This window comes from Aedes albopictus, chromosome 2 (genome assembly GCF_035046485.1).
Source record: "Aedes albopictus strain Foshan chromosome 2, AalbF5, whole genome shotgun sequence".
Lineage (NCBI taxonomy): Eukaryota > Metazoa > Arthropoda > Insecta > Diptera > Culicidae > Aedes > Aedes albopictus.
This window is the reverse complement of record NC_085137.1, coordinates 147,632,390-147,648,089: the sequence shown is the minus strand read 5'-3', so window position 1 is coordinate 147,648,089 and position 15,700 is coordinate 147,632,390. Positions and strand designations below refer to the sequence as shown.

The window sequence follows — 15,700 nt, the reverse complement described above, 5'->3', positions numbered from 1 at the left end:
CGACAGAAGGTGCTCGTCGCCCTGTTTCATTTGTGTGCGGTGACTCATTCATTCACGAGTAGCACGCAGTTTCAGACAGTCGCAAAAGTTTGTTCCTTCGAAGTGCATCCTCTTCCCAGCAGAAGAGACAGCCAGGAGAAGAAATAGAAAATGTCACCTACAGTGTGTCGTTGAAAAAAGTTCATGATAATCCGAAAATGTAAAATCAACGCCCACGAACGCCAGCTGATTAATGTATCTCGCGAGCAAACGGTTGGACGTGAAACTGTTCCTATGGGGCCTGTTTCTGCTGCAGATTTTCCTGATATCGGTCTTCCTGGCGTTCGGGTCCCTGCTGGCCAGCAGCACCATCCAGCAGGATGACCAATCGTCATCGGGGGCGGCCCAGAACCGATCCCGGCCCGGATTCGGCGTTAAGTTCGTCAACAATCAGAGCTCTTCCATACTTGCATCGTTGTTGCAAACGGAACCCATCGAGGGCGAACGGCAGAAGGTGGACGGCGGACGTATCCGGCACCCACGGTTCCGGCCGCTTCAGCTGAAGACCATCGCCAAGCCGGACGATTACACCAAATACTATAGGTAATGTGGAGCGGGCGGGCGGACAGGCAGAACCAGGCCAATTCAATTTACACAAGTGCAGTCTGAGAAATCTGAGACGCCCCGAAAAAATATCGATTTGCGACGAGAGGACTTCGAGGGGTGGAAACTAGGCTGGCCCAAAACGCTTGTATGCTGAAATCTGGGAAATCAGGATGGAATGAAGTAAAATGTGTGTGAGCGGTGAAACTGTTAAGCTAGTTGATGTGTCACGATTTCGAATTATTTTCAGTGAACTATTTTAGCATGACTTCGAATTTATGTGTAAATTATAATGCTATGATCAATTAAACCTTTTCGGGTAATTCCGTTTATTAGATCGTAAAGGTGGCAACTCTGCTGTTATTGTTATAAATCAAGATGAGCTCTCTTTTGAATGTAAGCTGCTATGTTTTGCGAAGTTCAGCATGCAGCGCCAAGCTGCATTTTTTCCCCAAATACTTGGCTTTCCATTTCTTCCTGATGAGCTTGGACCACTCTAACGGAGACGTAGAGCTACTGATATTCAACGCAAAGAGGGAGGCAAGGGGAAAACGCCTTCGCATCGCCGAGAAGTAAAGCAATTTTCGGAACAGTTGGACGACATATGAGAACGATTTCTACATTATAAAGGACAGAACAAACACGGATAAAGTTGCGTATAGAGAGTTGTTGGTGCGAGACGGGCACAAAATGCACAGACTCTTATTCGCTGTGCCGGTATGGCAAGGGAATGTGACGATGTACAATTTATGCATGGCAATTTTAATGTATTGCAAGTGGAAGTGGAGCAGTAGGGTGTTCTTAGCACCCAAATTGGATGATCTCAATCAGTTATAATGGATCGGTTGAGATGATTAGTGAGGGGAAGCGTTAGTGCTAATTTTAGAAATCTGAGGAATTTTGTACTGTACTCCATTGCACGGTGACGTCATCACGAAATCGTTCTCTTTCTCTCCAACGGGAAATTAGAAAACAACAGGACCAACACCTGTCAAATTTGACAGGTACTGGTCCTGTTGTTTTCAAACTCTCTGAAAGCGCGAAAGAGATAGAATTTCGCCGTGAGGTGGTCTGTTACTGTTAAGGAAAAAGTTCATGATTTGAAAAATTTAGACTTTAGACTTAGGAAGACGAGGTTTCATAATTGTTCTTGGTCTATCGATTATTTCTGTAATCATATTTTATCTGGAAGGTTGCCTTTTGTTCGCAGCGGTAGTTGCTTACATAGCGTGTGTTTGGTCTAGGAATTTCTAATCCTAAGGAAGCACACCGATTCAGATTTCAATACAAGACCCTCTTCATTTTGATGTCCGTGTTAGGGAACGGTTTGCGTGTTTTGTATTTTTTTTTTGATCAAAGATTTTACCCTGAAAAGTCTTGTTAAATATAAATCGTTGCCCAAATTAGTCTATAGCCCAACATTCAATACAATCTAACCAAATGTACACGACTAATTGCAAACGTAACAAACTTTATCGGAAACATTTAAGAAACATTGTGATTTGGGATTTGCTGCTACGACATCCAAAACCTTTACTATTACTTTAGAGCTTTTAGTAGAACTTGTTACTTCAGACTCTAGTTTAATTTAAAAACACTTCACTAATACTTTACTTTTGCAAAAGAAAATAAAAAATGAATAACTCTTTTAAAGAAAAACTAGAAAGGACGAGCAAATTCCTTTTAATTCTACTACTGTGCTTATCTTCGGACAGATAGGCCTATTTCGTCTGTGACTTACAGACTTCTTCAGTGTCAAGTGCTCGAGCACTTGACACTGAAGAAGTCTGTAAGTCACAGACGAAATAGGCCTATCTGTCCGAAGATAAGCACAGTAGTAGAATTAAAAGGAATTTGCTCGTCCTTTCTAGTTTTTCTTTAAAAGAGTTATTCATTTTTTATTTTCTTTTGCAAAAGTAAAGTATTAGTGAAGTGTTTTTAAATTAAACTAGAGTCTGAAGATCCAAAACCTTCTTGAATTCACTTCTACACTTATTTACAATGATCCACTAAGCCCAAGAATGTCATTAAAAAGGGCAAACGACTTCTGTAAACTAACATGTTTCTAATTCTCTAGCGCTAACTCTATCCAGAGTGTTTACTCATGAACGAAACTGAAAACCCTTGGAATTGATTCCGTGTACCGTGTTTTCGGGTAAAATTGACCGACATGATATTCACTTTCATTTATCAAAACTAACGCTTGAAACACTATGAGGAAAATGGCCATAATCTGACTCAAGGAGTATTAATTGTTCAGTTTACATGTTTTATAACTTATTCGTTACATATTTCTGCCTTCAATTTAATAATTTTCCCACTGTTTGTTAAGCGTTCTTGAAAGACACTTTTAAGTTTAAAAAGGACCGGACACGTTTAGTACTTCCAGTGAGCTATTCGCTCTTTGAAGGAAGCACGACACTAGACAACGGACTAGCAACGCCCAGTGACACAGCCGAAAACTTTTCCTGATAGCTGCGGCGGGAATCGAACCCGCGCTCTTAGCACGATGCGACTAAATACTTGGTGGTACTAGCCGCACGACCACGAAGCCACAAAGTTTACATTGTCGTAGCAATGTAGCACAGGTTATGAATATTCACATTTATTCAAATGAATGTTTCTACTTCTTAAGTAAACGCTAAACCAATTAACAGTTATACATAAAGGGGGTTTTCCGGAAGTGATTGAGCATTTTTTAAGAAAATTGCATACATTTAGGCGTTTCATGGGGCTTAGTTAGTTTTAAACATAGATAACTAAACGTTTAGCAAACTTATAAGAGTTTGCTTTTCGCATTCTGAGATGTTAAATTCAGTTAGAAATGTTCAGCCTTCATAAAGCCATTGCACCAATTGATGAACCTTAGGATTTGAAATTACGGTGTTCACTAAATTTAATAGAATTTCAAATTAGCATTACAGAAGAAAAGGCCAAAGGCATTTTCACATCACATTTTCAAGTTGAAAAAATCATAAGATAGCTCTTCTTTTAATTTTCATTCAATCCTAATGAAATTTTGAGACATTAACCAATTTTCTTCCAGTTGATTCTTCCTCGAATTCTTTTCGGTCTTGAGCCTTGAATTTTTACCGTAATTCCTCCATTAAATTCTTTCATAATTTCTCACAGAACTATTCCCGTGAGCTCTTCCTTAAATTTATTCGATTTTTTTTCCTAGAGCTTTGCAGGAGTTTTTGACGGGGTTTATGCTGGAGTACTTCGCGGGATTTTTTCCAGAGTTTCTTACTGGATTTTTTTTCCAAAATGTATACATAGTTCCTTCAGAAAATTCTCTTAGTGGTTTTCCCCTATAGTTTTCCAACAGTTTCTCTCGGAGTTTTTGCAGAAGTTCTGATAGAGATTTCCGTTCTCGCCAAAGTCTACGTTCCATACAAATTTTGATTTTTTTTTGTAAGGACAAAAATCTACACGGGGGAGAGAGGTCTGAAATGGCCAAAATTTCTGAAAAGACAAAATAAAATTCTTTGAGTGTTCCAGGTATTTCCAGGGAAAATTTTTAAAATGTTAAAAATATAAAAAAACAGTCCAAATTCAAAATTTCTATTTCTATTTTTTATAAACTACTAGCGGTACCCGGCAAACTTTGCCTTGCCTACTGCGTTTTTTGACTTTTCATGTTTCTAGCCAAGACCAAGTCCCCGATCAAAATGTATGGAAGATCAATTTTCAAAAACTCTCAATTTTTCCATGTTTTTTGCCTCATAAACCTTCCTTGGGTGAAAACTAACAGAACAAAACTAAGACGACCAAAATCGGACCTTTCGTTCGCAAGTTATGCGCGGTCCCACGTATGCCACTGCATTTTTATATAAACTACTAGCTGTACCCGGCAAACTTTGTCTTGCCTACTGCGTTTTTTGACGTTTCAAGTTTCTAGGTAATACTAAATCCCCGGTCAATATGTATGGAAGACCGATTTTCAAAAAACTCTCAATTTTTCCATGTTTTTTGTCTCGTAAACCTTCCTTGGGTGAAAACTAACAGAACAAAACTAAGACGACCAAAATCGGACCTTCCGTTCGCAAGTTATGCGCGGTCCCACGTATGCCACTGCATTTTTATATATACATATAGATACAGAAATATCCTCAAAACTTAAGTTCAAAACTTTAAGGAAAAATGCGCAAGATTCATTATCTAAGTGATTCCGTGATTCTATCAAATCGCTTAATTCATTCAAGAACTGTTGAACAGAACTTTTTCGAATATAATACAAAAACCGGTGAGGAAATATTTCTAAACTTTAATTGAAAGATATTGCTTTGACATTTCAACCTACGAGGACATCCAAACGCCTGCTCTAAAAAAAAATCAGTAAAAAACATCCATCTGTAATTCCACAGTAAAAACAGTGCCATCTGTAATTCTACAGACTATTGAATTCCATACACAGTTTTGAATATAAGTTTTGATGCTTGTGCTCTGGGCTGGTGATATATTTAGTTAATTTGGTTAGTTCAAAATTCTACCCATGATTCTTTCTTTAAATCTTTCCAAAATTCCTCCTTTAAATGTATATGCAATGTCTCCCTGAATTTTTCCTTGTATGTGATTATCAAAGGTTTTTCTTTTCTAGCTTTCTCCAGTTTTCCATAATATATCCAGAGTTTCTTCCGAGATTTTTCACAATTTCAGGTATTTCGAGATTTTTCACGAAAAGAGTATGTACCCCACCGGACTTTCTTCCAGAGTTTTTCACTGGATTCCTCCCGGAGAATTTGTCATTTTTTTCCAGAAACAGTTTTCAGATATTCCTCGTGGAATTCGTACGTAGCTTCGCCCGGAAATCCTTTTAGAGATTTTCCGAGTTTCTCCTTAAATGTCCTAAATATTTCCTCCTGGGATTAAGGTACACCGGGGCAAGTTGAAACGGGTGGGGCAAGATGAAACAGCGGGTTAACATGATGTTTTCTAATGATGATAAACAGTTTGATCGCCATAACACATAGTTTTTTTTATTCAAACAATCTTTTAGCGAAGGATAAATTTCCGTATGGCAATGAAATCTATTTCAAAAGTTCGTGTTTCATCTTGCCCCACCCGTTTCAACTTTCCCCGGTGTATCTTAGTCCCAGAACTTTTTTCCGAGATTCACCGGGAATTTCTTACAAGGAATCTTGTAAGTTATCCCAGCAGACATTCCGAGAATGACTGTTTGAAAAAATCCTGCAAGCTCCGGGAGCAACTTTTAAAGAAATCCCAAAAAGAGATTCCAGAATCTTGGGATAGTTTCTGGTAGAAATTCCGGGACGAACTCTGGGAATAATCCTGAGAAAATCTGTAAGAAAATAATCATTGCAAGAAATTAGATAATCAACTACAAGAAAAAAGCCTTGAAAATATCCGAATATGGAGCACGGGACGAACTCCGTGAGAAATATCAGCAGTAGCTCCTGCAGATACCCCAGAAGACTCTCCGAAAAATCTTAAGAGAAAGTCCAGGAGAAATACTGTAAAAACTCTAAGAGACATCCCAGGATCAAGACCGGATGGAATTTCCTGAGAAATTCCGGTAGAAACTCCGATATAAATCTCGGAAGAAATCCCGCGAGAACCTTTGGGAAATATACCAGCTGAAACTTCAGTAGAAATTCAAGGAGAAACTCTAGAAGAAAGTAATCGGAAATTTCTTGAAGAAATCACAGGAGAAATTTCGGAAGAAATCCCGGAATGTATTCCTTCAGAAAAGTAAAAAACTCATGGAAACCCTTGGAGGAGCTTTAGTAAAAAATCCAGGAATAACTCCATCAAGAGGAACCCCGAGAGAAACTCTAACATAATTTCCGCGACAACATTTGGCCGTATGTTCTGAGATAAACTTTTATGGAGTCCTCGGGATAAATCCTAGTAGAGACCCATGGGAACTCTGAGAAAACCTGTAGAGAAATCCTGTATGATCCCCGTAAAAACTCCAGAAGAAATCGATCGGAATTCCGGAATTCTGGAAGATTCTCAAGAAAGAATCCTGAAAAGCAATGTTCGAATTTTGGAAAAATGCTGGTCGGAATCCGGAAGAACCTCCGAAAGGAATCCAAAAAGGAATATCAAAGAAATCTTGTAAAAATCTCTGTCAGGAATTTAAAGAGGTATTTCCAAAGAAATTTCAAAAAGAAACCCTGACGGAATTTCTGAAAAAATCGTTGTAGCCGATTTTTTAGAATGATGCAACACCTAGCACTACATAATCGAACATTTTTTATTCATATCCACGGTGCAGTAAAGTCTGTGGACTTTATGTCTAAGTAGATCTACAAGTAATAAAATTCACTACTTTTTTCATACGACCCAATGTTTTTTTTTTATCAATGCAAAACTTTCCTGAGTATTCACGGTACTCGCTTAGTAAAGCCTGTATCCGCAATAATCGGGACACAGAAGTACGGCTGTAGCTCTGTAATAAATCGGTAAAATTGGTCAAAAAATTGACTGAGAACTCTTTGGTGTATGTTTATTATTAGTGCTAAATTTCATAAAAATCGATGCACTACTTTTAACTGTGGATGAAAAACAAGCAGACGTGGTTTTAAGCATTTTGTACAATCATGACCAATTTTCATTCGCATACTAGATGGTTCTTTTACGCTACAGTTCAAAGCTCTGTGAGGATAATTAAAAAATTTCGTTAGCAGTTATGATACTTATAGAGACACTACCTTGCAAAATTTCATCAACTTTGATCAATTAGTTTAAAAACTACTGGTGTTGATAGGGGTGAGTGCTAGTGAAAATTTTTCGTGTTTTTCATGTGCGATGTTTGCCTATGCATAATTTTTAAACTTCTCTGCCAATTTTCATGAAATTTTCACAGATGGTAGTCGATTATGTGTATATTATGCCTGCAAAATTTGATGATTATTGATATAGTACTTTCAATAGTACAATCGAAACAATCAAGGGTACAGACTAATTGCTCTCTGCTGCGCTAAAATCACGTTCAGTCCCAATACATGTTTCGACTATAAAATTGTTGGTAATAATTCGACTTTTTTGAAATTTTGCCCATTCAACAAATGTAGATTGAGAGTTTTGTGTTCAAAATTTCAGCCATTTCCTTTGCCAAATTCAAAAGTCACAGTGCTGTCAAGCAAAACTAGGGGCTGTACAAAATTCAAGGGCGCACATTCTACTCTTTCATTGCTACAACAAAAAATACTGCACCGATTCACATGAAATTTTGTAGGTGAAATGAACACATCTCAAGATGTTATATGGTCAAATTTGAGCAATTTTAATGTATCTATTGCAGAGTTACAGCTGTATTTCTGTGCCCCGATTATTGCGGATACAGGCTTTATTCCAGTTTTTTTCCTGTTAAATAAAATTCCCTGAGGATACCTGGTTTTCCAGGTTTTTTTTTTCAGGTAGTAGACAGCCTGAAATACTGTCTCACAACAAGTCAAATGTTACGAATTTACGAAACAGAGTAATTCAATGATTTTAATTTATTAATTTACTGGAAATCTTCCAGTAGTTCCTTCTGAAACTCCTCCCGATATTCTGTTGGGTTTCGTACAGATGTTTCTTTCCATATTCCTCAAAGTTATGGGATTCTTCAAGAAATTCCTGTTCTGTAGGAGATCCTTCTGGCATTTCTCCAGTAAAGTTTTCTCGGATTTGCTTTTGAGGCATTCCATCTGAGATATCTCAAGGCCTCAAGATATTTCTTCTGGAACTATGTTCCCTCTGAGAGTTTTACCGGATTTTCGGGAAAAAATCTGAGATTTCTCCTGAAGTTCCTTCTGAAATCTTGAAAGAAACTTCTGAAAGGGTCGAAGAAGATTTCTAGTGAAATTCAACATAAGCTTTCGCAAAAGGATCTTCTGGGGATCCTTCTGGAGTTCCTCCAATAGTTCTTTGTGGAATTTATTCCCAAAAAAATGCTGATATTTCTCCAGATATTCATTCCGGGATTCTTTAAGATTCTTCCAATTCAAGATTCTTCTGAGTATTTCCAAAACATTTCTGTGTTTTTTTTTTCACAAATTTTCTTCTGTGCTATTTTTGGAAATTCCTTCAGTGATTCTGCGATTCATATTTTTTTCGATTCCTCAAGAAATTCCTCCTAAGATGATTCAGTTAGCCTAGTGGTTACGGCTATGGATCGCCAATCCGGAGATGGCGGGATCGATTACCGTTCCAGTCGGGAAACTTTCCTAGATTCCCTCGACATAGTGTATCATTGATTTTGCCTCACAATATACAAATTCATGCAATGGCAGGCAAAGAAAGCATTTCAATTAATAACTGTGGAAGTACTCAAAGAACACTAAGTTGAAGAGAGACAGGCCAAGTTCCAGTGGGAGCGTAGATCCGTAAAGAAGAAGAAGATGCTTCAAAGAATCATTCAACAAGTTCCATCGGGGATTTCTGCTGAAGATTTTTCTGAACTTCCTTCAGTGGTGATACTTGTCAACAAGTTACTTTTTGGAAACTTAGAAGGATCTACAGGAAGATTAAAAAATTAGAAGCTAGATCAGGAAGAATGCCGAAAGAAACTACTGGAAGAATTCCAGACGGATCTCCAAGTGTAGGAGAATCTCCCTGGATAAACTCCTTGAGGAATCCCAAAAGGAATGCTTTGAAGATTCGGAGGGAGACGTTTTGCAAAGGCCACAGAAGCATTATCTGAAAGTATCCCAGAAGAAATTCGTAAAAATAATGTCAGAAACAATTTCAGGAAGTAGGTATACCAACAGAAAAGAGGAATACCGCAGAAGGAATACTAGAAGACAATTCAGGAGAAACCACAGAAAGAAATCCATTGAGTATCTCAGAAGGATTTTCTGTAGGACTCCCAGGAAAATCACTGAAAAAATCACACAAGATTTATACCAGAAGAAATTTTAGAAGAAATGTCTGAAAGAACTTCTGGAGGAGGAATCTCAGAAGAATCTTCTGCAGGAATCACAGAAGAAACTCTTAAACAAAATACCAAAAGAAAATCCAGAAATAGTACCAGGATAGGATGCATTAAAATTGGTCGACATATCATTCAATATCTTTGTTTCGTAATCTTATAAGATGTCGAAGATCCAGAAATGCAACCAATGCAATGCAATGTGACGAAAATGCTTAAGTTATTATTTCATGTATTTGTAGTTTGACATGTCGCAAGGCATGTCCCCAGGGAAATCCGGTGGCCGAAAGATCCCGAAATGCGGCAAATGGGACCCAAAATGTTCGAAATAGCCTTCAATGAATTTGTGTTGTAAATTCCCAAAGTTTGACAGGTCGCAAGGCAGGTTTCAAAACTAGTCTAATCTACACATACCCTGCCGTCTCACACAGCGACTACCTACTTTTATCATTTTTCTTCAGTATCAATACTTGCAAGATATCAGAGATGCATTACAAGCATTGAAGCGGTCAGGCCTACAGTGCAGCGTCATTGAAAACAATTGAACAAAGTTATAGAAGGGCGACATCTCGTCAGCCGCTCCGTATGATATAGATGAGAAGCAAAAATGTTTAGAGTGACGTTACTAAGAAAGTTAATGTCACTCCATTGATGCTCTTCTTCCTTAGAAGAGACAAAGGAATTTCCGCCAAATGTTCTGGATCGCCAGGTTTCAAAACTGCTCAAAAACTTGTCACTTCCCTGGGGGAGCCAGATGACCGGAAGATCCCGAAATGTGGCCAATGTGACCCAAAATACCCCAAAAATGAGCTCGTATCGTGAATTTATGAAGTTTGATATTTCGAAAAGCATGTACCGGTCCGGGAAAAACCCTATCATCCAACGCAGCGGATCATCGACGAGCTGACCATGCATATATCTCGGAGTTGTATTTATTTTGCAAACAATTTTTTTGAGATTCATAAGTGATTGCTTTGTGAAATTTAAAAATAATTCATAATGAGTTTAAACCAGTTTTACGCCACCAGGAGTTTTGCAACAATTTTTCAAGGAATGACTATCACTAGGTTATCAAAAATAACATTGACATATTAATCCCAGGCATATTTTTAATAAAATTCCATATCAACAAAAAAAATCAAGATGGAAGGATTCTTCAAGACTTCTTACTGGAACTCTTTGAGCAGTTTTTGCGAGGATTCCTTCAAGAATTAATCCAAGGATTACTCGAGACATTTTATCAGTCCATCTGGTATTCCTCAAGCAATTCTTGGTGTGATTACTCCAGCATTTCCTCTTGAAGTCCCTCCAGAAATTTCCTCTTGTGAATATTTCGTGCATTCTTTCAGGAAACTCTCTGGTATTATTCCAGACATATTACACCAAGACCCAGGATTCTTTTATAGATTTTCACAGGAACTCCTCTAGGGATGCATCCAGAGATTTCTTTAGAGATTTTCTAGTAATTCCTCCAACGATTTTCCAGGGATTTATGCAGGTACTCCTTCAGGCATTTCTCTTAGAATACCTTCAGGGATTTTTCTTAGCATTCATCCAAGATGTCCTGAAATGTATCCAGATATTCTTGCTGGGATTGCTTCAGGAATATCTGCTGGAATTTCTCCAAGAATTTCTTACAGGATGTTTTAGGCATTCCTTTTGAGATGGTTTTAGGTTATCCTTCAGAAATTGCTCTTAGAATTGTTCCAGGGGATTCTTAGGCATCTGCTATTATAACCTATTGCAACCTCTCTAACTCTCAACCTTCCATTCCAGGCCCATTCACTACCACGACGGCTACCGAGAGCACACCCGGCTGTGCTTCATCGAGGGAACCCACTTCCCGGCCAGCAGTCGGAAACCAAAACGGAAATCATCGCCCACGGAACCCGTGGGACACCCCATCATCACCAATGAGACTGACTTCGAAGCAGGAGAGTTAGATGTAGTAGTAGCGATAGCAGCAGAGCAAGACGAAGACGAGAACGAGATAAGCAATGATATACTGCCGGACGGACGCTGCCGGTGCCGGCCGGAGTGGCACGGTCCGGATTGCGGCTTGCCGGAAGTGCTGTGGCGAGCGTTCATCGCCTCGCGGATCCCACCGAGGAATCAAACGGCCACTCCCCGCCGGGTGCCGAAGAATGTTTTTTACATCATCGAGGCCAACTTTATCAGCGTGGAGCTGCTGGAGATCCAGATCATGGAACTGCTGGACGTGGTGAGCTTGTTTGTGCTGTGCGATCGGCAATTGCCCGTTGCCGATGGAGTGAAGAATGAGACCTATACGATAGGACCGCATGTGATGAGTACTGAGTTTTTGAAGGGGAATTTGGATAAGATTCTCTTGTTGGAGGATCCGACGTGTAGCGGAAGGAATGTCTTTCGGAAGATGAAGAAGTTCATCCGGAAAAGTGATATGCACGTGGAAGATGTGCTGTTGTACAGCCAAACGGATGAGATTTTAAATCGCAGGGCCGTCAACTACTTCCGGTGGTACGATAACTGGCCGCATCCGGTGCGATTCCGACTGAAGTACACCGTGTTTGGGTTCTTCTGGCAGCATCCGGCCAGCACCTGGATCGGAGGTGCCGCCTGTCAATTAAGTACCGTGGATGAAGCTTTTCGATCCGACCCGGAGGGCCTGCTGAGGATCGAAAAGCCGGTGATGCTAATTGGTGATCTGAATCATTATGGCGGTTGGTACTGCCGACACTGCTACCAACTGATAGATATAGTGAAATATTTAGAATTTATAACTTTAGTCAATACTACTAGTAGAGCCAACCAATCGTCGTCGTATCTCCCGGACCCGAAGAAGGGCACTGTAATGAATGTAGAGTACATTCAGAATCTCATAGCCAGCGGGAAGTACTTCGACGACAAAATCGTTCTCACCAAACTGCAGCGCCACGTGGACAAGTATTACGCTCCGGAGTACGTGCGCAAAAATAGCTGGCGATTCGATAACATCGTCATCAATCTTTTTGCCCGCTGGGAGGACAGCGTCATCGATGACGAATACTTTAGTTAGGGTGTCATATTTAGAATCATCTCAACTGAAGCATGGAATTCGGCTCTGTAAAGCTGTACATGGTGAGTGAGCCTTTAAGGTTGAAGAATTCGTCATTGACACAATCGTCATCATTGAAAATTCGAAAGCAGTTTTCTCGTTCAAAGCTGAAAATTCCGCAGTGAAAATGTATTCACTACATTGCGGATGCAGAATGGAGTACAGTGAACACATTTTCAATGTAAAAATTCATGTTTTGAGCGAGAAAACTGCTTTTGAATTTTCAATGATGACGATTATCTCAATGACGAATCCTTCAACCTTAAATGAACGAACTGAAAAATAAAACATCTCATCTCAAACAATGCAGTATCATCATAAACAAAAAAAAACATAATCAACACAGCAATCAATCGATATTCTTCCTATCATAATCAGCCAAAGTTTGGAAATAGCCAATTTAGAAATTGTGGAACGGAAATTCAACAGCCAAAATTACTTACTCAACCAATCCTCTCATCTCATCGTACCATCACTTACTATCATCCAAAACTCATCCCAGTTGACTCAAAAAAAAAAGCGAGCTTGCAATATGGAATGCATGTGTTTAAGTGCGATAAAAACGATATCAAAAAGTCAACATTTGAACGAAAACTTATGCGTTACTAACAACTGTTTCTGAGCTTGTTTCAATACCCGAAGAAGTTTGAAAAGAGCAGTCATTAGGAACGCAAAGGTTTCAAAACCCCGAATATGAACCACTAGATAGCTACCCAGAACAAAATTTTGCCTGAACAGAAACAGAACCATTATCAGATCTGATTTTGCGAGTTAAATATAATCGGAACTTATTTTTAGGTGATTAAAAATTATTGAAAAAAAAGTACGAAGAAAACGACTATTTTCGATTAGAATTCCTACGTAACACCATATGATAGCAACTTTATTAGTGATGATGATAGAATTACTTTGAAACAGCACATGGAGCGGATCGAGGGGGGGGGATGTGAATGAGAAAAAATAACGGAACGGATCATATAAGAAGCCAATCCAACAACAACGTCGATGACACCTAAGTATGTATACCTGATAAATTGTATAGTTACTATTAACACACACCATTGATTCTCGATTGAATTAGAAAACGAATTAGACTAAATTTTGAAACGGGGCTATTGTTTCGACCTTATTCTCGGAAATATTTATATAAGTATCGTATATATGTACGCGCATTTTGTGATTAATTTGCTTCCTTCGTAGTTTTTTAATTTCGAATAAACATAGGTATGTGTTATGTTGGTTCTTTCAGGAAACTCGCACTAGATTTTTTACTGTTACAATCCGAAAGCCGCAAGTATAGTGTACAGACACCAACCCTTGAAGACCTCCTGATCCACACCATAAACCTGTTCGCTTTGTTTCGAAATTTTTCGAACATCTTCCATTTGGGGACGAATTATTTGGTTCAAGATCTGAACTGCCAATTTTGAACACCATTCCGTGATCAATTTACACAGAAAAAAACTGATGTGTAAAATTACATCTGAACTGCTGCAACCCGATCAATATGTCGGTTGCATGAATATTACATCGGACGATGTACACATAAGAACAAAAAGTTTTACATCAAAACGATGTAATCGTACATAGGAATCGTGATTACATTGATTACACCGGTCGACAGTGGATCACGCACTTTGACCACTTGATCCATTTCCGAAGGATTTTGGCCCGCTAATTCCGAATCTGACTTCGGAATTGCTGTAACACGTACAGTTTTTGAGAAAAATAGGGTTTTATTCACAAAATTTCATATTTTCATAGAAAACAAACTATTGTGTTAATATTTATAATTTGTTTATCTGCTCATCATAACCAATATTTAAATTCAATAGATTTTGATCCACTGATCCAGAATCTGACCTAAGAATTTCTGTGAAACGTATTTTTTTTTGAGAAAAATGGGGTTTTATTTACAAAATTTCATATTTTCAAAGAAAATAAACTACTGTCTTTACATTTTTAATTTTTTCATCTCCTCATTTTAGCCAATATTTATATATATTAGATTTTCATACACCGATTTGGTAACTAACCTAAAAATCTCTGTAACACGTGCAGTTTTTTGAGAAAAATGTGGTTTTATTCACAAAATATCATATTTTCAAAAAAAAAAATAAAATATTGTCTTTATAATTTTAAAGTTTTTATCTACTCATCTTAATTCATATTTTATATTTAAAAGATTCTATTTCACTTATTCGTAATCTGACCTAAGAATTTCTGTAACACGTCAAATTTTTGAGAAAAATATTTTATTCACAAAATTTTATATTTTCATGGAAAAACTCTTGTCTTTATAATTTTATTTTTTTTTATCTGCGCATCTTAACAAATATTTATGTTTAATGGCTTACATATACTGATTCGAAATCTGACCCAAGAATTTGTGTAACACGTACAATTTTTGAGAAAAATAATTCTTGGCGTAAGTAAAAGGAAAACACAGTCTCGGTAGTTGCCAAACTGGGCAGCTTCAAAGTTGCAAATATAATTCGATTAATTCAATAGCATGTACAAAAAAAAATGATCTACTTATTTCTGGGTAACAACCTAATTAACCTGCGCTACAATTCTATTAAAATTATTTTTATGAGAATATGAAATTTTGTTAATTAAATCCTACTTAAAAAACTGCAATTCTAATTGATTGATTGATTTGTCTTTATTAAAGAGACTTTCAGCCCTTGGCTGGTTCGTCTCTACGTAATTCTAAGGTAAGAATAAGGAATAAGGGGATCAATAAAATACAATCTATTGCGATCTAGTAAAAAGCTGACCATTAATGACGTAATGGTTAATGGACGGAGGAGGATTTGAGAAATCTTTCGCGCATACAAATAAAAAGTGTGGGTTCGCATACAAAACATAAACTAACGAGAGAGGGAGGGGGCGTCGAAAAATCGTGTGATTTCCCTTACGTAATAAACGGACAGCCTATAAAATATAATTATGCAGTTCAATGAGCATATGCTAATTTAAAAAAAATCAGTAAAAATGTATTTTACACGAATATATGAAAAGTTGTGTTTTTCTCAAAAACTGTACGTGGTACATAAGTTCTGGGGTTAGATTTTGAATAAGCAGATTGAAATTTTTCACATATAAATATATGTTTTGATGCGAGGACCTTAAATAAATATAAAAAACCAAGGTAATATTTT

General features: G+C 37.8%; 2 protein-coding genes across 3 annotated transcripts in view; one reads left to right on the top strand and one right to left on the bottom strand.

Annotated features, from left to right (window-relative positions):
• LOC109421022 (UDP-N-acetylglucosamine--dolichyl-phosphate N-acetylglucosaminephosphotransferase) overlaps window positions 1-15,700 on the bottom strand; it is a 78,318-nt gene that overhangs the window by 38,083 nt on the left and 24,535 nt on the right. The gene's annotated exons all lie outside the window — the stretch shown is intronic.
• On the top strand, window positions 43-13,789 carry LOC134287753 (beta-1,4-mannosyl-glycoprotein 4-beta-N-acetylglucosaminyltransferase-like). Of its 2 annotated transcripts, XR_009997512.1 has the most exons (3): window positions 43-582; window positions 11,240-12,559; window positions 13,335-13,789. XR_009997512.1 is itself a non-coding variant. In XM_062850581.1 (2 exons), the coding sequence occupies exons 1-2, from the start codon at window positions 233-235 to the stop codon at window positions 12,495-12,497; spliced, it is 1,608 nt and encodes a 535-aa protein (XP_062706565.1). In that variant the 5' UTR covers window positions 43-232; the 3' UTR covers window positions 12,498-13,789. The 2 variants fall into 2 exon arrangements, 1 of the variants encoding a protein (XP_062706565.1); XM_062850581.1 differs by having other exon boundaries at window positions 11,240-13,789.

Bases quoted from the DNA above. Each gene is read 5' to 3' on its own strand.
- LOC134287753 (XM_062850581.1), top strand. From the start codon at position 233: ATGTATCTCGCGAGCAAACGGTTGGACGTGAAACTGTTCCTATGGGGC. The intron at 583-11,239 runs GTAATGTGGAGC...CTTCCATTCCAG, and splicing joins GATTACACCAAATACTATAG to GCCCATTCACTACCACGACG.